Here is a 27,709-nt window from a genome sequence, read left to right on the forward strand (position 1 = left end):
TAGATTCAATGATTCACGAAAAATATGTTAGTTATTTATTTAGTTATTATTATATTAAATTAGGGTATGGTGAGATGCGAATCCATACACTTCTGAATAATATTAGAAATATATATATATATATATATAATATATACAATATATATATATATATATATATATATAAAATAGACAGATATAAAATGTATATATATGCCTGGTGTTGGCGCAGTGGTGAGGGCAGCGGCTTGGGACCCAAAAGGTCCTGAGTTAAAGCCCCGTTGGGCCACTGAATAGAAATATATATATATATATATATATATATATATATATATATATATATATATATATATATATATATATCTTCTTCTTCTTTCGGCTGCTCCCGTTCGGGGTCGCCACAGCGGATCATCCGTATGATCCGCATAGTGATTTGGCACATGTTTTACGCCGGATGCCCTTCCTGACGCAACCCTGGTCGCCTCTTACGACACAGGGATATGGTACACCTATTTCTTAACCGGGGTATACACCGGCCCAGTGCACTGGCACTCATTTCGCCAACCTCGGAAGGATGACAGGCTGAGTCAACCCCCTGGTGCATTAATTCAGTGGCCCAACGGGGCTTGAACTCAGGACCTTTTGGATCCCAAGCTGCTGCCCGAACCACTTCGCCAACACCAGGCTCATATATATATATATATATATATATATATATATATATATATATATATATATATATATATATATATATATATATATATATGTATGTATATGTATATATATATATATATATATGTATATGTATATGTATATATATACACATATATATATATATATATATATATATATATATATATATATATATATACATATATATATATATATATATATGTATATATATATATATATATATATATATATATATATATATATATATATATATATATATATATATATATATATATATATATATATATATATATATATATACATATATATATATATATATATATATATATATATATATATATATATATATATAGACATATACATACATACATATATATATATATGTATATGTATATATATATATATATATATATATATATATATATATATATATATATATATATATATATATATATATATATACACATATACCAAGTCGTATAACACCAGGGGGTTGACTCAGCCTGTCATCCTTCTGAGGTCGGCGAAATGAGTACCGGTGTACTGGGCTGGGTGTATGCCCCTATTAGAATAGGTGTACCATATACCTGTGTTTCGTAAGAGGCGACCAAGGTTGCGTCAGGAAGGGCATCCGGCGTAAAAACCTATGCCAAATCATTATGCGGACAACAAAACGAATTTCCATAGCGGATCGGTCGAGGCCCGGGTTACCAACGACCGCCACCGGTACCGGTGGTCAGCAGGGTACCGGTGGAAATTGTGCTACTGCTGGGCGAAGGAGGAGAAGGAGACGGGGAAGGCGAGTCCAGAGGCAGTGGAAGAGGGGGAAGAGTAGAAGTGTGGAGGTGAGAGTTGGAATTCCGAATGTTGGGACTATGACTGGCAAAGGGCGAGAGTTGGCTGATTATGATGGAGAGAAGAAAGGTGGACATACTGTGTGTACAAGAGACCAAGTGGATGGGGAGTAAGGCTCGGAGCATTGGAGGTGGTTTCAAACTGTTCTACCATGGTGTGGATGGGAGGAGAAATGGTGTCGGGGTAATCCTGAAGGAAGATTATGTCAAGAGGGTATTGGAGGTGAGGAGCTTGTCTGACCGAGTGATGAGTGTGAAGTTGGAAATTGAAGGGGTGATGATGAATGTCATCAGTGCAATGCACCGCATATGGGGTGTGAGATGGAGTATAAAGAAGATTTCTGGAGTGAGTAAGATGAAGTGGTGGAGAGTGTATCCAAGGATGAAAGAGTGGTGATTGGAGCAGATTTCAATGGACATGTTGAGGAAGGGAATAAAGAACATGAGGAGGTGATGGGTAGGTACGGTCTCAACAAGAGGAATGTGGAAGGGCAAATGGTGGTAGAGTTTGCAAAAAGAATGGAAATGGCAGTGGTAAATACGTATTTCAAGAAGAAGGAGGAACACAGGGTGACGTACAAGAGTGGAGGAAAGTGCACACAGGTGGATTACATCTTAAGCAGGAGATGCAACCTGAAAGAGATTAGAGACTGTAAGGTGGTGGCAGGGGAGAGTGTAGCTCGACAGCATCGATTGGTGGTCTGTAGGATGATTTTGGAGGTGAGGTTGAGGAAGAGAGTGAGGGCTGAACCAAGGACCAGATGGTGGAAGCTGAAGGAGGAAGACTGTTGCGTGGAATTTAGGAAGGCGGCGAGACAGGTGTTGGATGGTGGTAAAGATGGGTGGGATGATTGGGCAACTACAGCAGAAGTGGTGAGGGAGATAGCTAGGAAGGTGCTTGGTGTGACATCTGGACAGAGGAAGGAAGATAAGGAGACTTGGTGGTGGAACGAGGAAGTACAGGAAAGTATAAGGAAGAAGGGGTTGGCGAAAAAGAAGTGGGATAGTCAGAGAGATGAAGAAAGTAGGCAGGAGTACAAGGAGTGGCGGCGAAAGGCAAAGAGAGAGGTGGCAAAGGCTAAGAAAAAGGCATATGACGAGTTGTATGAGAAGTTGGATACAAAGGAAGGGGAAAAGGATTTATACCGATTGGCAAGACAGAGGGACCGAGCTGGGAAGGATGTGCTGCAGGTTAGGGTGATAAAGGACGCAAATGGGAATGTGCTGACGAGCGAGGAGAGTGTGTTGAGAAGGTGGATGGAGTACTTTGAGGAGCTGATGAATGAAGAAAATGAGAAAGAGAGAGAGAGAGAGAGAGAGAGAGAGAGAGAGAGAGAGAGAGAGAGAGAGAGAGAGAGAGAGAGAGAGAGAGAGAGAGAGAGAGAGAGAGAGAGAGAGAGAGAGAGAGAGAGAGAGAGAGAAGGTTGGAAGAGGTGGAGATAGTGAATCAGGAAGTGGGGTGGATCAGTAAGGATGAAGTGAGGACTGCTATGAAGAGGATGAAAAGTGGAAAGGCGGTTGGCCCAGATGGTATACCAGTGGAGGCATGGAAGTGCTTTGGAGAGATGGCAGTGGGGTTGTTAACCAGATTGTTTAATAAAATCTTGGAAAATGAGAAAAAGGAGTGGAGATCAAGTGTACTGGTTCCGACTTTCAAGAACAAGGGTGATGTGCAGAGCTGTGGAAATTACAGAGGGATAAAGTTGTTAAGCCACACCATGAAGTTGTGGGAAAGAGTAGTGGAAGCTAGGTTGAGAAGAGAGGTGATGATTTGTGAGCAGCAATATGGGTTTATGCCAGGAAAGAGCACCACTGATGCGATGTTTGCTTTGAGAATGTTGATGGAGAAGTATAAGGAAGGCCAGAAGGAGTTACATTGTGTGTTTGTGGATTTAGAGAAAGCTTATGATAGGGTGCCAAGAGAGGAGTTGTGGCATTGTATGAAGAAGTCGGGAGTGGTGGAGAAGTATGTGAGGATCATGCAGGATGTATGAGGACAGTGTGACAGCGGTGAGGTGTGCGGTTGGAATAACAGACTGGTTTAAGGTTAAAGTGGGATTGCACCAAGGATCAACTCTGAGACCTTTCCTGTTTGCAATGGTGATGGACAGGTTGACAGACGAGATCAGACTGGAGTCTCCATGGACTATGATGTTCGCGGATGACATCATGATCTGTGGAGAGAGTAGGGAGCAGGCTGAGGCGAGCCTCGAGAGGTGGATCTACGCACTGGAGAAAAGGGGAATGATAGTCAGTAGGAGTAAGACGGAGTACATGTGCGTAAATGAGAGGGAGGGTGGTGGTATGGTGTGGTTGCAAGGAGTTGAGGTGGGGAAGGTGGATGGGTTTAAATACTTGGGATCAACTGTCCAAAGTAACGGAGAGTGTGGGAGAGAAGTGAAAAAGAGAATGCAGGCAGGATGGAGTGGGTGGAGAAGAGTTGCAGGAGTGATTTGTGACAGAAGGGTAGCTGCAAGAGTGAAGAGGAAAGTATATAAGACGGTAGTGAGACCAGCTATGTTGTATGGTTTGGAGGCGGTGGCGCTGACAAAAAGACAGGAAGCGGAGCTGGAGGTGGCAGAGTTAAAGATGCTGCGATTCTCGTTGGGAGTGACGAGGATGGACAGGATAAGGAATGAGTATATTAGAGGGACAGCGCAGGTAGGACGGTTTGGAGACAAAGTGAGAGAGGCGAGATTGAGATGGTTTGGACATGTGCACAGGAGGGAAGCGGAGTATATCGGGAGAAGGATGCTGAGGATGGAGCCGCTAAGCAGGAGGAGAAGAGGAAGGCCAAAGAAGAGGTTCATGGATGCGGTGAGGGCGGACATGCGGGCAGTTGGAGTGACAATGGAAGATGTGGAGGATAGAGCGAAATGGAGACGGTTGATCCGCTGTGGCGACCCCTAACGGGAGCAGCTGAAAGAAGAAGATACATATATATATATATATATATATATATATATATATATATATATATATATATATATATATATATATATATATATATATATATATATATATATATATATATATATATACATATATATATATATATACATATATATATATATATACATATATATATATATATATATATGTATACATATGTGTGTATACATATGTGTAGATATATATATATATATATATATATATATATATATATATATATATATATATATATATATATATATATATATATAAACATATATAAATGTATATGTATAGAGATACATGTATATATGTCTATGTATGTATATAGATATATGTATATATGTATATGTTTGTATAGATATATATATATGAAAATTTTATATATGTATCTTCTTCTTCTTCTTTAGGTTCGCTCCCGTTAGGGGTCGCCACAGCGGATCAACCGTCTAATTCGTTTTGTTGTCCGCATAATGATTTGGCATAGGTTTTTACGCCGGATGCCCTTCCTGATCCAACCCTGGTCGCCTCTTACGACACACAGGGATTTGGTACACCTATTCTAACCGGGGCATACACCGGCCCAGTACAACTGGTACTCATTTCGCCGACGTCGGAAGGATGGCAGACTGAGTCAACCCCCTGGTGTTTTCGACTTGGTTTATATCTACATATATACATATATATATATATATATATATATATATATATATATATATATATATATATATATATATATATATATATATATATATAGATTAATTCAGTGTCCCAATGGGGCTTGAACTCAGGACCTTTTGGGTCCCAAGCCACTGCTCTAACCACTGTGCCAACACCAGGCTACTATCCCATAATATATATATATATATATATATATATATATATATATATATATATATATATATATATATATATATATATATATATATATATATATATATATATATATATATATATATATATATATATATATATATATATACACACTGGCGATACCCGTGCACATGCATGGGATAGCAGTACAACATAGCTGGTAGCAGATGACAGACCGTACATGGGCAATGACAAAAATACACATTGTGCAAAATGCAAGTGGTACTATGGAACACCAAGACTTCCCAAACATTGTCGGCATGTCCGCAAAGTGCCACAGCAATTTCATAGGGATCATGTGACGGCGAGATGAGTTTTTCGTGTGCAAGCTTGGTATTATAATAGAGATATATATATATATATATATATATATATATATATATATATATATATATATATATTGATATATATATATATTGATATATATATATATTGATATATATATATATATATATATATATATATTGATATGTGTGTGTGTATATATAATAACGACTTAACCCTCAGGGGTGAAAGTAGAATTTGTCGAAAAAAATCATCTTAGCTTACTTCACCAAATATACACCTCAAATATAAATACCTCAAATATTGAAAAGAACCAAGTTAACATTGTGATTTGTTTCGATCGTAGATGTTTGATTAAGTTAGTCATCGATGTCTCACCTCAAATGATAAATTCTTCTAAATGTGTACAATTGGTAGAAATAGGAATTTAGTGTAAAAATTTAGTGACGAGATATCGTCCTGGGTGGAGCTGATAATACAAGGAAATCTAACACAGGTGGAGGCATTCAGCCCATCATACCAGCGCGAACACCACACCAATTTATCGACACAAGACCTAAAGAATAAAATGCAAAAAAGGTTGTTAAATAAATAAATAAATAAATATTTTTTTCATTTCCCTTCCCCTCAGGGGAGGAGGCATGGGCTTGGATAAAAACATGCAACATCAACCACACAACACCCCCCGACAAAACCCCCACCAACAGCACTCCGTCCGTACACATGCACACAACCACCCATCAATACTCAAACCACCTAAAGGTCCTGCAACATCCCCATACCCCTCTATCTCCAAAACTTCCAGGTACCTATCTAATTCTAATTTAAACTTATCTACTTTTGCTGCTGCCACTGCCTTTCCAGGGAGACCATTCAATGCATGAACTACTCTGAGTGAAAGTCCCCTGCCTTGCTACCATCTTGACTCTCCTCTTCTTTACTCTCAGGTTATGGTCCCTGGTCCTATCACTGTCTACTCTGTTTATTAATTAATCTGTACTTATTTTATCTTTACTTTTCATTATCTTAAACATCTCTATCATATCTCCTCGTAACCACCTCCTTCATAGTGCATAAAGCCCTGTCTCCTTTAGCCGCTCCTCCTAACTGAATCTAGCTAGGCCCTGAATCAATCTTGTAGCCCTGCACTAAAACCCTATCTATGGCATCTAGTATGTCTTTCCTGAGTTGTGGTGACCAAAACTGCACACAATATTCTTGATGTGGCCCTCCCTAAATTATTGTGCAATGTTTACACCATCTCTTTTGATTTTTAATAACCCCCCTGCGAATACAACCTAAAACCCAATTTGCTTTACCTATAACTGCGTGGCACTGTGCTGCCTGCTTACCTCCTATATCTATTACCACCCCGAGATCCTTCTCCTGTGTGACACGCTCCAAAATTACCTCTTGCATCACGTAATTTCTATTTTCATTGTTCTTTCCCATCCCCAACACCTTACACTTGCTCAGGTTAAATTGCATCTGCCAATCTTTTGCCCAATCTATACAAGTATCAATACTTTCCTGATTCTGTTCACCACCCCCTCTGCTATCCACCTCACCTCCAAGCTTTGTATCATCTACAAATTTGGAAAGCTCACTCTTCACCCCATTATCCAAATCGTTGTATAATGGGGTAACCTTGACAACCATAATTTTTTTCGATTTTCAAATGGTTTCTGGTCACTATCACAGAAATATTCGATCACAGGTGAGAGATATTTCATTTCTTACAATATTATCGATATCTCCGACCTCTTAACTCTGCCTTATCTCAGGGGCCATTCAAAAAGTATGTAGTGAGCGTGTGGGGGTTGAGCTTTGGAGTGGGGTTGGGGGTGGATATATGTCAAAACACTATTGAGTTTTACAGGGATCTGAGGTTTGCAGTGGGATGGGGGTGGGGGTACATCCAAGCTTTATTGAATTTTACACTTTCAGGTGGTTGGGGGGGTGTTTCCAGAGCCATTGCATAATGACCTTTTTCGTTATGTATTAAAATGAATTATTAAAGGACTTTTTAAATGTTCCTGGGTTCTGTTCTTGCATATGGCAGCTTGGTAGCCAGGTAGCCATCCTTTCTTGGAAACACAGCTGTGCCACTGATGCTATGCCCCTTTACCAGTGCACTGGTGCTCATTTCACCAACCTCAGAGGGATGACATCTGAGTCAACCCCACCTGGTGTTAATTCAGCTATTAACAGGGCTCAAACTCAGGACCCAAAGATCCCAAGACAGACACCCTAACCACTACACCGAACCACTAAGCCAACACCAGGCTATGTTTCTGGGTGAGCTTTCCCATAACCTTGAATGATGTTCTGATAGAGTTTTTCTCTATTAGCCATGGCTTTGCTGAGAGATCTCACTCTAAGTTGCTGTATGGAACAAAAAAGTTACACCACCTCACTGAGAAGAGAAAGAAGAGGCTGCAGCAGGAAAATAGGTTGTCCATTTCTATATATAAAAGCGAAATGTTATTTTGGTTGTGATCTCACTACTTTGAGCTCCCAAAGTTAATTCACCACGAAACTTTCTACGATCAGATTTTTAACCACGTTGCACTGAAATAGGCGTTTGAAACAGTCATGAGGACATCATTTGGCCCATTATTGCCATGTTGCACTCCAGAGTTAATTTATTTATAAACATGAGGCAATTTCTTTACTACAGCTTCCCTCCTGTACATCCTGTATGGCCTGCAGACCCCATTAGACCGTTTATACCTCTTAAACCCTTTAATACCAATTTAGACCCTAAAATAAGACCTTTTAGGCCTTAAACACTCATTTAGACCCTTTCGAAATGTACAGACCTTCTTTGACCCTTTCAACACCTTCAGACCCTTTGGAGAATTTCAGACCATTTGAACACTTTCGACCCCTTTTTGACCCTTTGAAGACCCTTAAGCCACTCTAGACCCCTCAACATCCCTAAGAAGATTAAAAAAAATTCCCCCGACAATAGCTTTTGATGACTTTTTTCCCTGCACCATTTGCGTCGCATCACAAATTGCAATGATGAATCGAAACTGATATCCAAAAGTGAAACTATTTTTGAGGACAAAAGGTCAAAGGTCAACTGAAGGTCAAACTTCTAAGATCATCAATTTCAATTTGAAAAATAATCAATTTTCATCTGATTGACCTGAACTTTGATTAAGATTGTCAATTTTAATCTTAATGAAATGGAGAATTTGATGTGTCCATAGCAACCTTTGGAGAGGGAGGGGGTGGATTTTGCAAGTGTCGTGCTCTGCACAATGTCTTTTTCTTATTTGTTTGTTTGTCTACACAGAACTTGAGTACATTTTTCTCTGCAACCGTTTGTTTTGTTTGTTTGTTGTTGTTTTACCCTTCAAAACTGGTCTCTCATATCCCCGTAGGGAATTAGAAATCAGGCAACATCACAGCATTACATAAAAAAGGTGCAACAACTAATCCCCTTAACTACAGCCCAATTAGCTTACTGCACTTCCAATCATCAAGGTCATGGAGTCCATCATCAAAGTTGACATAAAATCATTCTTCTTCTCCAACAGCCTCGTCTCAGATCATCAATTTGCATTCAGATCTGGTCACTCCACCTTGGACATGCTGCTTCTACTCTCCCAGCAACAGTGGAGGCCCTCAATATCAGATAGGAGATCAGAGCCATCTCTCCAGACATATCTCAAACTTTTAATACAGTCTGACATCCTGCCTTGCTCTCCAAATTGTCTGCCTATGGAATCCAAGGCCAACTCCACCTTTGGATTCCTGACTTCTTCCCCCTCTTGCAGTCAATGTGTAGCACTTAACGGAACCCTTTCATCTCCTCTCCCTGTCAAGGCTGAAGTACCCCAAGGCAGTGTTGTCGGCCCCATATTCCTAATCTTCATCAATGATCTCACTGACTCTCTGGAGAATCCTCTTTGCTGATGACACCACTCTCTGCCGTGACATCTCTCATCCTTCTGACATGCAGGCAGCAGCCTCTTCCCTCTCGTCAGACCTTGACAAAATCACAAACTGGTCAAGCATAATTTTGCTCATTAATCCATATTATCCACCTTTTGCATTCTCCATTACCCCTCATGGTTGCCTGCATCCCTTCTTTGTCTGTATCAGTCTACTTTCTCCATCCACCTTGCTGTTGGTATTTTCCCCTTTCTTATGTTATATATTCTATATTTAAACAATGCCCAGACATTCGCAGACCTCGACTTTCGCGACATTTTTCAGTAACATATCCCCCATGAATAATGGGGTTCTAAAGTATTGTTAAGGTTGTGGGGGTAGATGGAGGAATTTCATAGCAAAGTTAGCATTGTGTAGAGTTGCTTGGTCCGTGGACGTGTAGGAGACAGCTCGATGTAAACAAAGTAGGGAGACTGTGAGCTTAAGTGTTACTTGTCACCACATGTGGGGTGATACTGTGTTAATTAGTTTGGGATTAAGGCCAATTTCCCCCAATATGTCATTACCCCCTGTGATCTTTTCCTACATTTTTTCATTTACAAGCCAGCAATAACAAGAATTACGTTTTAATAACAACAACCATAATAGCATTCCGCATGTCCAAGCAGACGAGAAGCCCTGCCTTCCCAGTTTCATGCCAACAAGCCATGCCTGGAGGTGAATGATTGATGGTCGTGACATCAGAAGCGAGGAGGAAGAGGAGATGATTCTGTTGGGTTGAGTTTTGGGTGTGAGGGATGCGGTCAAGAGTGTGACGTGAGTGAGGAGATGGTTGGAAGAGAAGGGCGTCACGGTTGCTTCTCCTTGACAGGATGAAGAAGGCTGCCTGATTCTCATGTTCATGCTGTGTGAATTTGCCCGTGTGCTGGAGCAACTGGAGCAAGATACTAACCATTGACTGGTCGGCTGAGCTGTGAAGTGAGTATGTTTCTGAGGAGGGAAGGAGAGCGTGTCTCATGGCCTGATCAAGGGGCCTCAGAAATCGTCTCATCATTTGGGCCATCGTTGTGAACAGATGGAGTGCAAGAGAGGAACAGTAAGCATATTCGCTTGTGAAAAGTAGCTGCATGGTGGTTTCTGAGCCTTGGCATTGAATATCGCCATCTTAATTACTTCACATAAGTTTGCCCGCCAAGAGAGCGTCTCCGTGCCATTTTGGGCACATTTTCGCACACAATGACGAAGCTGTTTGGTGACTTTCAAGATACCGAAACTCACTTCTGGACCCAAAGCTAAGTGCCGGGAGGAAGGCAGGATTTTCCTTTTATTTATTCTTTTCCCCTTGTCCGTTTTTGTGTCTGAGTGCAGAGGCGCCTCAAATAGGAAATTAGATTAAGTTTACCTCACATTCCATTTTTGTTATTACACCTTGAATTGTTACCATTGTAAATATTTGATTTTCATTAAAACCCATATTTATTTAAGTTGCTTGTATCTGTTGTGGGTTCGAGTATGAAACCCTTGTGCTACCATCCTGGTGAATGCCTCTTGTACGTCCAAACTGTTAACCGTCCTGCGCGCAATAATCTTCGAGGATCACGTGTTTGCCTCCAAGGAAAGCCACTCGGCGATTCAGTCTGGTTGGTGTAAACCGCCCGTCCATGACAATTGGGTCGGAGGAATTAACCCAACCGCCAGGGCCATGGCAGTATATTCATGCACTGTATATATATACACACCTCAAACACCACTTAACTTAAATGGTGACCATGAACCCATGCCATGCCAGCACTTGCTACAGGAATTCTGACCAAAAGGGGGTGCTTGCCACACATCCACCCTGTGTACCCATTAGCAGTCAACAATAACTTTAGGTTCCAGCCAAGATGATGTCTATTAACCAGAACTACCCACCTAATGCACTGTCAGCTGCTATAATGCAAACCACAATATCAGTTAGCCTTCATGGCTTTCGAAGCCTTTTTTGGCAGGATCGTTAGCCCATCCCTTGGAGAAAGGAATCAATCCACAGAGCTTTTCTGGATCCCAGGCTATCATGAGCGTGGAATAATGTTCTTCTTCAGTAATTTTGCAATGGATTATGATAGGGAGTAAAAAATGAATTGAATGCAATGGCCAAATACAGTTAAAAATGTAATGACGACATTGACAAAAGTTCATGAGGACATATGAAAAATTTCATGAGGATATAATAAAGAATTAGTGTGGATACATGCCAAATTGCAATGAATATTTTGTCAAAGTTGAATGAAGACACTGGATACAGATCAATTGGCTAAATAAGTTTATATCAATTGTTTGTCGAAGATGTAAAAATAGATCGGTGCAAGTAAAGTTTTCAGGAAATCCAAATTCAAGCTCAATTAATCCTTATTGAAGTGCAACATTTTGTTTCTTACCGACCATTCTCTTCTGAGCTTGATAAAGATGCTTGTGCGTCCATCCCAAATAACCGTGATGCCCTCAGCCATCTCAAAAACTCGATACAAACCAACCGACTCAACAGCCAGATTATTGAGCGTCGGGGTTTTTCCTTCAAGTGGTATAATCTTGTAGTTCCCGTCTTTGAGCTGAACTTCAATATTGTATTTCTGTAGGAATGACAAAAACAATAACAAATGTGTAAAAATGAATTTCTGAAACTTAACTGTTTAGCCTCTCGTGTTTCTCCTTTTGCGTATTTCAAAGCGATTATAATCTTGTTTTCCATGTACCTTCAGAAAGATCTTAACAGATCTTGAGCAGGTTGTGCCTGTAGTTCCGCACTCCTCGTTTTCTGTGATGATCTGGAAGGTCCCGTTTGTACGGCTCTCGCCACAGTAGTCCTGTTGAATATATATGGTTGACACCCACAATTGTCAGAGATTTCATTAAGATCTGTAAATTGTTAAAACCTCAGAACAACAGGTGACGGTGAAGGTCAGCAATGATCTACTTTGGTCGCATAAACTTAGTCACCTGTATGATTGATCAATTTCTCCAGGATAATTTGTGAAGATAATTACCCTTGCTGGAGGAGAGGGTAATGCATTTGGGTCTGTTTGCTTGTCTGTTTGTCTGTTTGTCCACACAGAATGTGAGTATGTTTTTCTCTGCAACCACTTGTCACATTGACACAAATTTTTCACCAAAGGAGTGAATGCTCATCAAGAATGTTGTAATGATAATTATGACATCATAGGTCATGTGATGTGGCAACCACGTTGGAAAAAAACAAAAACCTTGGACCTCTGCAGTCTGCATCTCTGAAACCACAACATGTGGTTTCATGTGGAATGAAACAACATGTGGAAACCATGAAAAAATTGAAACTTGGCACATGGCAAGAACTCCGCATGGAGAATAAGTGTGAATTTTTAAAATGATGTCATAGGTGATTTTGTAATGACGTCAATTGCATCCGTAGAATGCTGCATCCAATCAGTATAAAAATTTGCTGCAAATCTAAAAAAAAAATCCAATGCCGCATCCAATCAGAAAATCAGAAAAAAAGTGATATCATTGGTCACACGATTCGACAGCCATATTGTTTTTGAAAAAAAAAATAACATTCATAAATCCTCTTCTCTGAAAGAACTGAACAGATTGAGGCGAAACTTTAAAGGTATGACTGTATATCCACGAGAAACAAAAATTCCCCTACCTATGCAGTCATAGGTCACATGGTTTGGCAGCGATGATTTTTTGAAGAAAAAAAAACCTTTAAAAAATCAACTTCTTTATTATGGCTCGACAGATCAAGAGGAAATTTCACCCACTAGTTCCACAAGCTGTTCACCCACAAACAGCTTGGTGGCAGGATTTGCACTCCGGCCACCGTAAAACTCTTCATTCCGCAAAACACAAAAACGCAAAGAAATCTGAAAACCCACTCCATGGAAGTACCTCCTGTGCAGCTTCCCTTCGCAGGGAAGCTCACCGGATGACGGGATTGGGGCAAAGCCTTCGGGACCCCTGATCTTTGATGATAGGAGGGAAACCACGGGGTAACATCCCTGGGTCAGATTGCGGGAGAGTGTGTCGGAGTGGTGCTGAGGTGTCGTTCACCAGACGGCGGTCTCCTTGGGTTAACCTGAGGCGGTCCCTTCGGGTGGGTGCCTGGAATGTCCTACCCCAAAGAGAGGATGATCACCTGTCTCTGTTATCATCTGAGCTCAAGCGTTTGGACATCGGTATTGCAGCTCTCTCTGAGGTTCGGAGACCGGATTGCGGTGAGATCATGGTGGGTGGTTACACCTACGATTGGTCTGGTCGCTCTGACGGTTCCCATTCCCAAGGAGTTGCTGTAGCTGTGTGCAATAAGCTGACTACAATGATAATTGAGGTAACACCGGTCAACGAGTGTATTATGAGACTAAGGATTCGTCACTCCTCACGTGTCATTTCTCTGGTCGCTGCTCCGACTGAGGCGAGTGATCTCACTGTGAAGGATGCATTCTCTGCCACGCTCGAGTCTGTGGTTGATCAGTGCCCCAGACAAGATACACTTCTCATCTTGGGGGATTCCATTGCATTGACTGGATCTGATAGGGATGGTTATGAGGTGTGTGTTGGTCCCCATGGGTCAGGAACTATGTACCAGAATAGCACGAAGTTCCTTGACTTTGCAAGAAGTCATGGACTTCGGGTGGCTGGTTCATGGTTTCAGCGCCCACAAGCTCATCGCTGGACTTGGTATTCCAACGCTCGTGGTGTGGCAAAGGATATTGACCATGTCCTTGTGGATGGTCACTGGAGGATGATCAAGAACTGCAGGGTCTACCGGAGTGCTCAGTTTTTCAATACTGACCATCGGCTTGTTGGAGCAACTCTGAAGTTGCACCTTAAATCCAGGAGAATGGTACCATCCCAGTCTTGGCTAGATGTTGACAAGCTCAGGGATTAGAGGGTAGCTGAGGAGTATGCGAACAAGCTGAGTGGAGATTTGAGGAGTCTAGGTGCTTTGGGAGGTCCTGAAGAGTTGTGGAGTGCCTTCAACAACACCGTCCTTGATGTTGCCGGTGGATGTCTTGGAACTCACCGAAGGGCAAAGAAGAATTTTGTCTCTCAAGGGACACTGGATACCAATGACCAGAGTGGCAGGGCCAGGCTGAATGGCAGAGCTGAGCAGTTCAGGGGAGCTGAGGCGTAAAACTGTACGTGCACTAAGGGTGAACAAGGAGGCCTATGTGCGAGGAATCTGTGACTGGGTAGGACATCACCTGTGGTCAAGGGATTCTCATCCTGCTTACAGGGGAATTCGCACATTGCATTTAACCAAGCCCATCCCTCGGTGTACTGCAGTTAGAGCAGAGGGTGGTGGGCTCTTGACAGAGGAGTCCGAAGTGAAGGCGCGCTCAGCGGGTTACTTTGAGCGGTTGTACCAGGCTGATCCACCAGCTGTCGAGTTGGACGTCAGGGATGTTACAATCCCTGTTGCTGACCCTCCAATCAACTGTGGCCCACCTTCACTTGTGGAAAAACAGGCTGCGTTGAACTGGTTGAAATCGGGTAAAGCTCCTGGGATCTGTGGCATCCATGCTGAACTTCTCAAGGCTGGTGGAAATGCTGCACTCGTGTCCTTGCATGCAGTTCTGTGCTCTGCCTGGAACACAAGCATCATCCCAACTGATTGGAAGAGGGGCCTTGTTGTGCCTCTCTGGAAAGGGAAGGGTGATCGCCAAGACTGCAAGAACTACCGAGGGGTGACGCTGCTCCCAGTGCCGGGCAAGGTCTTTGCTCAGATAATTCTTGTTAGGTTCGCCACCATCTGCTTGAGCACCAGTGTCCAGAGCAGTCAGGCTTTACACCAAAGAGGTCAACGATTGACCATAACCTTGCTTTTCAGGTCCTCATCAAATGCAGACGAGAGTTTTGGCAGGGGCTGCTGGCAGCCTATGTTGGTCTCTGTAAAGCGTTCAATTCAGTGAATCGGGATGCCACCAAAACGGATCGATCTGATGTCTGAACTCTATTCTGGTGCTGAGAGTGTTGTGAGATGTGGTGGTACCATCTCCAACTTATTTCCAGTTGTTACTGGAGTTCGTCAGGAGTGTGTACTGGCCCCCACAATTTTCAGCACTTGTATGGACTGGATTCTGGAGAGGATATCAGAGAGATCAACTGCGGTGCATCGTTTGGGAATGTCAAGATCTCTGACCTTGATTTTGAAGATGATGCAGTCATCTTTGCAGAGACTTTCGATATCCTTTTGGGGGCCCTCAGGGTGCTGAATGAGGAGTCGGAGCCACTGGCATTATGGGTTTCCTGGGTCAAAACTAAGATCCAGGCTTTCAATGAGATCTTGGATGCCGCTGTCCTGTCTGTGCCTGTTTGTGGTGAGGATCTTGGGGTCGTGGAGAGATTCACTTACCTTGGCAGTGATATTCATATCTCTGCCGGCTGTGAGTCAGAGGTCAATAGAAGTCTGGGTTGGGCCTGGGAAGTCATGGATTCAATGGATAATGTGGTGTGGCGCTGCCGGTACCTGTGCGGGAGGACGAAAGTCCGAGCCTTCAGGTCCTTGGTGCTTCCAGTCTTGCTCTATGGATGCGAGACTTGGACTCTGACCAAGGATCTGAGATGGAGACTTAATTCCTTTGGTACCAGGTCTCTTCGGAGAATCCTTGGCTATCGCTGGTCGGACTTTGTGTCCAACGAGCGGTTGCTGAGAGAGACTCAAATGAGATTTGTTACCTGCATAGTGCGTGAGCATCAGCTGCGGCTGTATGGACATGTGGCTCGTTTTCCTAACACTGATCCTGCTCACCAGATTCTCTCAGTGAGGGAGCCTCGTGAGTGGAGGAGGCCAATGGGCCGACCACGTGCTTTGTGGTTGCAGTAGGTTGATCGGCATCTCAAGGAGAGGGGGATGGGCCAGGCATCTGCCTGGGGGATGGCCAGACGGAGGCCCCTGGAGTACCGGCGGAAAGTGGATGCAGCGACGCGCTGCTCTGGTGCATGCTCCCATACCTGACCTGACCTGACTGTATATCCATGAGAAACAAAAATTTCCCTACCTATGCAGTTATCGGTCACATGTTTTGGCAGCGATTATTTTATGAAGAATAAACCTTTTAAAATCATCTTCTTCATAACGGCTTGACAGATCAAGGGGAAATTTCACCCATTTGTTCCACAAGCCTTGGAGATACCAGTGTCCATGAATTATAATTCATGTCACATGGCCTGGCAGTCATATTGGATCGAACTGAAATCTTTTAAAAATCATTTATCTTGAACCACTTCATCAATCAAGGTGAAACTTCACAAGTATGATCTAGTAGTGATGAGGGAATATATATATATATATATATATATATATATATATATATATATATACATATATATATATATATATATATATATATATGTTTTAAATTTCAACCTGATCAGACAAATGGTGTGGCAGCCAGAATTATTAAATTTTTAGCTGTTCTGGAATTGGAATTCCAGATAAGGTGTTGTCATCATGCACCTTCCGTCCGGCCATCTGTCTTTCCATCCGTCCGTCCATCTGTCTGTCTCCTATTTCGATTTCTCCAGTCAAACTGCGGGGCCGATCCGACTGAAACTTGGCAGCAACATTCCAATCCTGACTGGAAATGGGTATTGCATAGCTCATTCCAGTCAAGTGACTTTAAGTAGGTCAAAATAGCCAACAGTGAATTTCTTCAAAAATATTCTCCAGACCCACCAGTTAGAATGCTACCAAATTTGGTTAACAACATTATGACAGGGTCCCGATGATAAATTGTAGAGGCATGATCGACTTCGTCAACTTTTGTGAAAATCACATTAATTTCTTGAAAAATCATCTTCTCCAGACCCACCAGTCAGAATGCTATTAAATTTTTGTTACAACATTAGGTGATGGCCCAGATAAGCAAGAGGTCCAGTGGTTCTATATTTTTGAATCTGGGTTGTTTTTTATTTATTTATTTTTGAAGAAGGTTCACTTGGCAGCACCTAGATGGGTTTGAAGGTGGAGGAGGAGCAGCTGAAGCCCACATCAAATCCAGGTTCCTCCTGATGACCTCATCTTTGCTTTTTGTTTGCTAATTACGTAACACCAGTGCACAAATGCCACACAAAATACAACACACAAAACTACACAAACACCACATCAAACAAGTCCTGGCAAGGGTCTGCAATTTCTGATTGCTCTTTTTTGTTATCTTATGTAATATGGACTGCCTTCCCTCACACGAATATCACATTAAATTTAATGGGATTTTTGTGGGGTTTTGGCACAATGGAAAATCTTCTCCACGGAGAAATCCATTGAAATATTGAACAAATTTAATTTGAGGAAGCGCATTATCAGACGGATTTTCCCTGTGCGAGAGCATTAGTCCCATGGAATGACCATGAACACACCATGGGACTTTTGGGGGACATTTGTGCAAGTGTTTTCTCAAAAAAAAAAACATTCCCAGACTCTTCTTACTTGCCAACAAAAAAAAAAAACACTAATTACTTGTCCACAAATCGCCAGGCATTCTCTTTGACATGACATCTTGTTGATTTTCTGGATTTCATATTTGGGTTTGCATAATAATAACCTCAAATTGTTAGTTTTTCAATGTACTGTATATGTTCATTCCAAAGGCACGAATGAAACCAACTTGAGATGAAGCCGAAAATGATGTTCTTTATACAAGGTTAACATTGGATGGATCTTTCAAGGTACTGCATTTAGAAACATCAGGGATCAGGTAATGCATTTAGAAACACACCTGAGCAACTGTATAGGCGCACTTCCCATCAAACAGGTAACGATGCCCATCAAATGTCACGTAGTGTCCATCACCATACATCTTGCAGACAGCTGGGCATTTTTCAGTCGTACAGATCCATTTTCCCTCATTGCACACACTGCACATGAGGTTAAAAATCAGGATCAGCCTTCATCTCATGCAATGACCCAATGAGCAAAATTGGACAAAAAGTGGGGCAACTTAGCATAAGAATTGTGCATTTTTTGAGGAAAGCATCAAATTTGGCACACTAGTAGCCTATCATATTATGAACAGATTTGGATATTGGGCCATCTCAAATTCGGCGGCTGATGGCTGTGGCAGCCATTTTCCACTGCCATCAAAATTTTGAGATGGCCCAATATCCAAATCTGTTCATAATATGATAGGCTACTAGTGTGCCAAATTTGGTGCTTTCCTCACAAAATGCACAATTGTTATGCTATATTTAGCTAAGTTGCCCCACTAAAAGGAAACACGGAAAGTGGGAACTTTCTCAATGTAATGAGCTATCAGCATTTGTTTTCTGCAATATACCAGAATACTGAAGATGCTTATAATGTCTATTGAAATTAAGAAGAGAGAAAAAAGCTTAACCTATAATGCTCTAGCAGTTATATCAATTTTTATTGAACTGTATTATTTAACGGTGCTTTTATCAGGTTGTGAAAGAAGGACTGTAGACACGTACCACTGGTTGCAGTCTACCTTGATCGTATCTCCACCAGCATATAATATGCCATTACGTTCACAGGAGCAGTCCTTGACAAAAACGCAGTTTCCCAAGTCATCAAGAATCATTCCCGATGGGCAAACACAGCCCACGACACATTCGCTAGCAGCCTGTCGGACACAATGAAAACGGGTTGGGAGAAAGGATGGATGGGTTTTGCATGGTGCCAGCTATAAATAGGTCAGACATTGCCATTAAAAAAAAATGTACACATACTCGAGACTTGTGGAAGAGTGAGTACACTGAACTCGCTCTTCCACAAAACAGGATGCAAAAAGAACAGTAGAGAGAGGGGGGAAACACCAACAGCAGAGTAGAAGGCCAATATAGAGGGAGAGTTGGACAAATAAAGGGTGTGGGGAGGAATGGGGGGGGGCAGGAGAGGAAGCATGGGGTGGAAAAGATTGATATAGAAGGAAACTCTGAGGGAAAACTGGAAATTTGAAGGGTTCGGGATTGGAGTGTGGGGGGAGGGGGGGTTAACGAGATTAGAAAATATCATAGTTTTAGATTGGCGACAATGTGAGATGGTGGTGAGCAGTTGTCATGAAGATGTGGAGGGAAGAATGAGATTGAAGAGAATGTGAAAGTTGGGTCCACAGGTGGGAAATTAGAGAAAGAAATGAGTGGAGGTGAGCAGTGATCATGGATTTAAGTAGTTTCACATGAAGGGGGTTGATGGTGGTGGAACATGTGTGCCCTGCAGAAATCTGAGGGGTGGAGGAACAAAGCATGGAAAGAGCAGAGGATGCAAGACTATATAGGAGGTGGTAAAAGACAGAGAGACCACTGACTTTTCTGTGATGGCGAAGTAATAGGCCCATAGACTAGGCTTCAATGCGGGAGATTCTAATGATATTGAATACCTTTGTGTCCACGTCATCAAGCTGAGCAAGAGGTGAGGCAGGGGAGCCAGCCCAGAGGGGAGAGCTGTACTCGATCAAGCTGCAGATGCGGACCTTGAAGGTGGATAATAGTTCAGGTGTGCCAGGGAAGGACCTTGTGTGACAGATGATACCAAGCAGGCAGCATGCTTTGGATGCCAACTTTTAAAGGTGGTTTGTCCAAGAAAGATCATGGCTGACATTGAGACCCAGGAGTTTGAATGACTGAACTTCCTCAAGAGGATTGTTGAGAAAGTATAAGGGGTTGGGTCTGCCGAGAGAGAGAGAGAGAGAGAGAGAGAGAGAGAGAGAGAGAGAGAGAGAGAGAGAGAGAGGGGGAGAGAGGGAGAGAGGGAGAGAGGGAGAGAGAGGGAGAGAGAGGGAGAGGGGGAGAGAGGGAGAGAGAGGGATTTGTCTGGATTGAAAAACATATTCCAAATGTTTGATCTGCTTCTGCTTTTGTCAAGGTCTGAGGAGAGGGAAGAGACTGCAGCCTTCCTGTCTTGAAGGACAGAGGGTGATGTCAGGACAGAGGGTGGAGTCATCAGCAAATAGATAAGAGGATTTTCCAGAGTTGGAGAGATAATTTATGAAGATCAGGAAAAGGACTGGGCCCAGAACACTGCCTTGGGACACTGCAATCTTGACAGGGAAAGAATATGAAATTATTCCGTTGAGAGTCACACGTTTGGTACGAGAGTAGAGGAAGTTAACAAGCCATGTGTAGAGTTGGCCATGGATGCTCGAGGCAGAGAGTTTGGAGAGAAAGGCAGGATGCTAGCCTGTATGAAAAGCACAAGATATGTCCAGAAAAACAGCCCTGATCTTATGTATGACGTTGAGGACCTTCATCCAGTGTTGGGTTAGTAGAAGCAGCATGTCCAAGGTGGAGTGATCTGAAACCCGATCCCTCCTCAAACCTGATCTGAAACCCAATTGTTGATCTGAGATGAGAATGTTGGAGAAATGGAAGGATTTCATATCAGCTGCGATGATGGATTCTATGGCCTTGCTGATGATTGTAAATAAGCTGATAGGTCTGTAGTTCATGGAATCAGTTTTTGTTTTTGTACCTTTATATGTAATACAGTGATGTTGTCTGATTTCCAAGCAGATGTAAGATTACCTGTGATAAATTATAGCGTAAAAGGGGCAAAGAGAGGATGTGCAAGAGCAGCATTTTAGTCCAGAAGTTTCGCACTGACACCATTTTGGAAAATCAACAGTAAGACACCCAAATTGTGAAAGTTAAGAAAAGATGCCAAATTATCTATGTGCATGTATGTGTATGGATGGATATATATATATATATATATATATATATATATATATATATATATATATATATATATATATATATATATATGCATTGGCCTCAGAGCCATTTCTGACATAGGCCTTAGAAGCGAGCATACCCTTATTTTTTTTTTTTTTTGTATACCTTGGTGAGGCTCGTGTAAGAGCGAGCACACAACGCAGAGCAAGGGGAGCATCAGACAAGAGGGGTGGGGAGTGAAGGTCCTTTGTGGGAAGGCAATCAATGCACAGACACATTCATTTGATTGATCTTACTCAATTAATCAAATTATATTAACATGTTCGTATTTCCAATGCACGTTATTTGTTGAACAAATTTCTGTTCCACAAATATCTGAAGCAAAGTCAAAGCTTACACAGGGAACTCCGTATGTACGACAGGTCCTCTCACAAGTCTTCCTCAGATCCCCGAGCTGTATGCAGTCGACATATTCCTTGGGGGCTGTGCAGTTTGCTGCTCGGAAATATAGAAGTATTAATCTCTGCCGATAGTGAAGAAACATGTCGAAAAAATACTTTCATTGTCAACTGAAGTTTCATTCTTACTTTTCAGCTGTAAGAAGTTACTTAATTTATGTGTAAAAGGACCTGTTTCAACATAAATTAGGTGCTTCCGACCTCCTGATAGAAAAGTGTTGTACGGCACTTGTTTATTACCCCCCAAGCTCTTGTTTTTCCAGCTAAAAGTCAGTTCATTGATAAACAATCAGGGAAGGAGGATTTTGCATGCTGGGAGAACACTTATTCCATCAGAGGATTTAATCAGGGAAGGAGGACACTTATTCTCAATAAACTACTGAAAGCTATGGAATTTATTGAGAATAAGTGTGTTGTCTTGATATATAAAACATATGATAAGGAAGATTTCATACTTACGTTTTTGTCCTGGTACAAAGTCTGTTTCACCATCACAGTACAACTGGCCGGCTTCACATAAGCTGTAAGACAGAAACAGGGTTTAGATATTTGGTGATACACCACTTTGTGCAGTTTTTCTTGCAATACCTTTATGCCTGTGGTCTATTCATAGTGTACGAGCTGACTGGGTCGACTCGCCATACTGAGCAGGCTTATATGTCATTATGTTGATCGACAATAATTTATCTTTATTGTCTACATTGACACCTTCTGCTTGATTATTTTTTTCTGCAGCGATCCTTGGGAGCTTGTGAATAAATGGCATGGAGGACAAAGCTATTAGCAGACATCAATGCACTTTTACATGAGTTTCAATGATATATTGATCAATGGGAAAAAAGACAGCAAGAACAAAAGGTCAAAAAAGTGGAAATACTGTAAGAAAGGAAGAAGTCTGCACACACAATGGAAAATTATACGAAGATGTCACAAACATGGAGAAGTTCTAAAATCGGAGGTGATAAGCTGACAATATGTACAGGTGAATGAAGAAAGAGTCTCGTGTCAATCTGTGTCGGCGGAGAGGTAGAGTAATGAATGAAATCGACAGAACGTTGATCATGGTATGCCAACTACCATGAGAAGCAAGAAGAAGCTGATGCTTCCGGCATTAACTTTTCGTTGCTCTTTTGCTCGGATTAAGGGGAAACAACCGAAACGTCCACTTCTCATTGCTTCCCACGGCAGTTAGCATTCCTCAATCAACATCCTGTTGATTTCATCCATTATATATTGAGGAGATTTCTCCATACAGATCATGAGCGATTGGCCTTAGTGTCAATTGGATTTCACCCAAAAGTTTCACTCAGTTTTGCCTCACAAGCCATTTGCGATGAACTTTGGCAATTTCTCCGTGCGTATCCCTGGTGATCACTCGTTGGAGTGTCCCATGTGACTCACTCAATTTAAGTGTACATCACATGCAATTCGCCCACAAAAATTAATTGGGATTCGCATAGAGAAATGGCCGAAGTAAGAAATCACATCGAGCCTATATTAGATGAAGATGAAGGCGACGATGATAAAAACACACTTTGGATAAGTTGATTAATTTCGATTCATAAAAACTTGAATTATGTTCCATCACTTACCACTTCTTCCCTAAGACAGATATGCTGGCACCATAGGCTATGATGCGGTTGCCCAGATAGCAGTTGCAAGAAGATTCCTTCACACATTGATTTTCGCTGTTCAGATAAAGTCCAACTGGGCAGGTGCAGCCTTCTACTGGTATGTCGACGTTCAAGCAAAGTCTTTTGTCACCAAGGGAGCGACAAGTTTCCGAACACAGTTGTGCTGTATATGAAAAAATCTGATTGCCTGGACAACTTGGTTCAGCTGTGGTGGAGGAGTGGGAGATGGGGGTGAGAAAGACTTTTGAGTTTGAAGGTGATGCATTCTTCATACTTCAAGGTATCATGGAGTAGTTCCACTTTTCCAGATTACAGCGCTCTTCCAATTAACTTCCATTGATGTTTGATATTAGTTACAGATTAGCCTAGTGGTTAATTTGTTCACATGAAGCTTTCAACATAACTTGATCCATCACAGTCAGATCAAAGCAATAAAACATGAACTGTGCTTTGAGTTCAGTAAAGGATGGACGCACCACATACTCCTTGTCTCCATCCGATGATTACCGTTCCACGAACGGCACAGGCATGCGCGTAGGATGATAATGCAGCACACATGGCTGGAATGATGTTTTCCGCATTGCAGACGTCCATTAGACAGTTCTGTCAACAACAAAAGCACAACAATCTTAGATTACCTTTCAGATCACAAGATGGCACCGAAGTGTTCACTTTGCCTTGTTAGTTTGGTTTCGTTCTCATACATTGTATGATATATTTGCATTTTGTGGCAGTAATGGTGTTGATTGCTGCCAATATTACCTTGTAGTAGTCATCCGGAGACACGCTGTTGTGGCAGGGTGCGAAAGACCCTGCTTTTAATTTCAATAATGAACAGCTTCCCTCAGCAAACGTTTCTGATGAAAGGATATCACATCACATCCACTGCTCTTCAGCACCACAAACTTTTCTTTACATTGTTTTTTGATATTATTCACAGTTTTGTCAATACATCGGTTTGCTTCCTTTTGTTAATAATTATGAGTGCAGTTTAAATTTGACCGAGGCTTTCATTTATAAAAGGCAGAGTAATAATGTATGTACAGGGTAGTTTTACAATTTTTGAGAGAACTCTGCCATTGTAGAATTGGTGACCAAAACCAACAATCACATTTCTCGCTTTAATGCACGTGCTGAAAAATGAAGATGGTGGCAAGTGAGGAAGAAAAGACGGTGGAGCAGCCAGAAAGAAGGCAAGTGAAGAAGAAAAGATGGTGGAGCAGCCAGAAAGAAGGCAAGTGAGGAAGAAAAGACGGTATAAAATCTGTGGCCAACAAAAAGATTAAATCAGTTGAAATATGCAGACAGTATGGTGAAGATTGTCTGTGAAGGACGTCCGTATTTGATTGGTACAAGTAATTTAATGTAAGTGAACGTGTACAGAATGAACTACAGACTGCAAGGGGGCTACATCAATCAACAATGCAAAGGTCAGGTGAGTTGAGAATCTCATATGACTTACTAAGGAGTTCCTCTTACCAGTACCAGTTCATAAGTGGACATTAGTTCTGGTATTGTTGAGTGTACCACTCATAACAAGTTAATCACAGTTGTAAACAAACGTCCAGGTCATATATGAATCACCATCATACTTGATCACAGTAAGGGAGAAAGAAAGGCATTCAGTTAAACATATATGTTAAGATAACGACAATAAAACAAGGACTTCACTGACTTTTCTCCAGATTATAGGTGCAGGGATTCTCTTCAATGACTCCAATAGACGGGCAATCTGCTAGCACTTGCCAGGATGCCAGGAAAGCTGCCGGTGTGCTTTCCAAGATGCCTTGTGATGAATAAAAGTCATCTATGCCCTGCCCGTTGAAATTCCCACACAGGCCTAAATGCAAACAAAAAGACAATATCACCAAAAGGCACGGCATTATTATCTACATCAATACACTGGTTGTGATGCAAAAATGCAGTTTGTGCACAATGACACTGTTATAGGTGGCAGCTCATTTGTTGATCGTTCTCTTGAAAAAGGATCAGAATATTTTGCAAGTAAAAATAAAACACAGATTTCACTGACTTTTCTCCACATTATAGGTGCATGCATTGGTACAAGGAATTTAATGTATGTGAACGTTTACAGAAAGAACCACAGACTGCAAGAGTGCCTATAGAAAGTCTGAAGATCCCCTTTCAAAATTTTCAGCTTTTGCTACCTTATCGCCTGGAATTAAAATGCATTAAAACAGACTTTTTCCACCTTTATTTTTCAAGCGTAACCCACAACTTCGAAGTGAAAAACAAATTCTACATATTGCAGAAAATTATTTTAAAATACAAAACTGGAGCATCTTGGTTGGATAAGTGGCCACCCCTCCCGAGGTAATACTTGGAAGCACCTTTGACATCAGACCACAACGGTGAGTCTGTTGGGATAGGTCTCTACCAACTTTGCACACCATGATTGGGCAATATTTGCATTTCTACTGTACAAAATTGTTCAAGCTCAGTCAAGTTGCAAGGGGAGCGTTGATGGACAGCAATTTTCAAGTCAGACCTCTGACTGGGCCACTCAAGGACATTTGTCTTGTTGTTCCTTAGCCACTCCAGTGTAGCTTTGGTTGGGTGCGTCGGGTCATTGTCATGCTTGAAGGTGAACTTCCATCCCAAATTCAGCCGTCTTGCAGAGGGCAGCAAGTTTTCCTCTAGGATTTTTCTGTATTTTGTTCCATCCATCCTCCTGTCTATCATCTTAACAAGTGCCCTCGTCCCTGCTGATGAGAAACATCCCCATAACATGGTGTTGCCACCGCCATGCTTCACAGTAGGAATGGTGTTCTTTGGGTGTTGTGCTGTGTTGAGTTTGCACAAAATGTAACGTTTTGCATCTCGGTCAAAAAGGTCCATCTTGGTTTCATGAGACCACAGAACTTTTTGCCTCATGGCCTCACAGTCCCCTTTGACGCAGTCCCACACCAAAGCGTCACCTCCGACACAGAGGCCTCAACCTGGTGACTGTCAAACAGACAAAGATTATATGGCCAACATCAGTTAAACATCAAACGGAGCCACTGATCTGGACTTCGGGCATATTTGCCCTCATCAGGATGGCATACCGATAAATATCTAACCAATGATGACCACATTCGTCGTTTATACATCATAACAGTCAGGAGGTGCATCTGATGTTTATGTACATGGATATATATTTTTATATATATACAGATCAATATATATATACAGATCAATATATATACAGATCAATATATATACAGATCAATATATATATTTATATATATATATATATATATATATATATATATATATATATATATATATATATATATATATATATATATATATATATATATATGCAGATCAATATATATATATATATATATATATATATATATATATATATATATATATATATATATAAATACATATATATATATATATACATATATATATATATATATAAATACATATATATATATATATATACATATATATATATAAATATATACAGTATATAGATATATAAAGATATCAAGCCATGACACGGATGGTATGTGACCTCGGGAAACTCTGCTCCAGCCAATTGGAGTCAAGATAGCGGTGACGGAATCAATCAAAGGGCGTTCGGAATCTGATTGATGTCATGGCCGCAGAACCAATCGGTGTCGCTTTCACTTAGACATGCCAATAAAAGTACATGTGATCATTGTTTCTGGTTTCCTTGTGTGTATCATCTTGAGAAGTGTAGCACGAAAAGCTTCGGTCACTATTATGTCATGTTTTTTTGTATATTATATATATATACACATATATATGTATATATATATATATATATATATATATATATATATATATATATATATATATATATATATATATATATATATATATATATATATATATATATATATATATATATATATATATATATATATATATATATACACATATATATGTATATGTTGCAATCCTGGACAGGTCACTTTTCCTTTGCAAGAATTCAAAACACGAATTTGTAATTTGGCCAAGGTGCCCATGATAACGAGCCAACTCTTTGTGAAGAACTATGGAATCTTCAAAATCCAACAGCGAATGCCAGCAGATGGGAAGCCCAATATAAACGTCCATCTGAGGGACGGCATACACACTGATGTATCACCTGGTCTATGAAACACGAGGATGGCAGCTTATGGCTGAACCAACATCAAAAAAATAGTGGAAATACCCCTGGGCGTTCACCTGGTAGAATAATGATACCGAGGAGGAAGTCAACGTGGGACTGAATCAGCAAAATGTACCAATGTTATCGTAAATACCTATTTAGGGGGTAACACCACTTCCTCTCCCCCACCCCCCCCCCCACCTCCTCTCCCCACCTCCCATGTGACCCCGATCCGTTTGACCCCGATTTTTAAAATAACGTGAATAAACTTTGGTACATCATGGGCGATGAAGGTTGTGGTGAGTTTCATCA

At 41.2% G+C, this 27,709-nt stretch overlaps 1 protein-coding gene across 1 annotated transcript in view; it reads right to left on the bottom strand.

Annotated features, from left to right (window-relative positions):
- Nucleotides 1-27,709, bottom strand: part of LOC147009641 (mucin-5B-like) — a 114,405-nt gene that overhangs the window by 64,716 nt on the left and 21,980 nt on the right. The window contains exons 13-22 of the mRNA XM_085861199.1: nucleotides 24,941-25,105; nucleotides 24,028-24,122; nucleotides 23,742-23,868; nucleotides 23,224-23,470; nucleotides 22,091-22,152; nucleotides 21,571-21,668; nucleotides 18,972-19,123; nucleotides 18,260-18,398; nucleotides 12,257-12,367; nucleotides 11,942-12,133 (exon numbers count right to left, since the gene is read on the bottom strand). Of these exons, the coding sequence (XP_085717325.1) occupies nucleotides 11,942-12,133; nucleotides 12,257-12,367; nucleotides 18,260-18,398; nucleotides 18,972-19,123; nucleotides 21,571-21,668; nucleotides 22,091-22,152; nucleotides 23,224-23,470; nucleotides 23,742-23,868; nucleotides 24,028-24,122; nucleotides 24,941-25,105 (1,388 nt within the window). The remainder of the gene's footprint in view (nucleotides 1-11,941; nucleotides 12,134-12,256; nucleotides 12,368-18,259; nucleotides 18,399-18,971; nucleotides 19,124-21,570; nucleotides 21,669-22,090; nucleotides 22,153-23,223; nucleotides 23,471-23,741; nucleotides 23,869-24,027; nucleotides 24,123-24,940; nucleotides 25,106-27,709) is intronic.

Source organism: Eptatretus burgeri, chromosome 17, assembly GCF_056783735.1.
Source record: "Eptatretus burgeri isolate ZD-2024b chromosome 17, Ebu_testis_v1, whole genome shotgun sequence".
In the NCBI taxonomy this organism is placed as follows: Eukaryota; Metazoa; Chordata; class Myxini; order Myxiniformes; family Myxinidae; genus Eptatretus; species Eptatretus burgeri.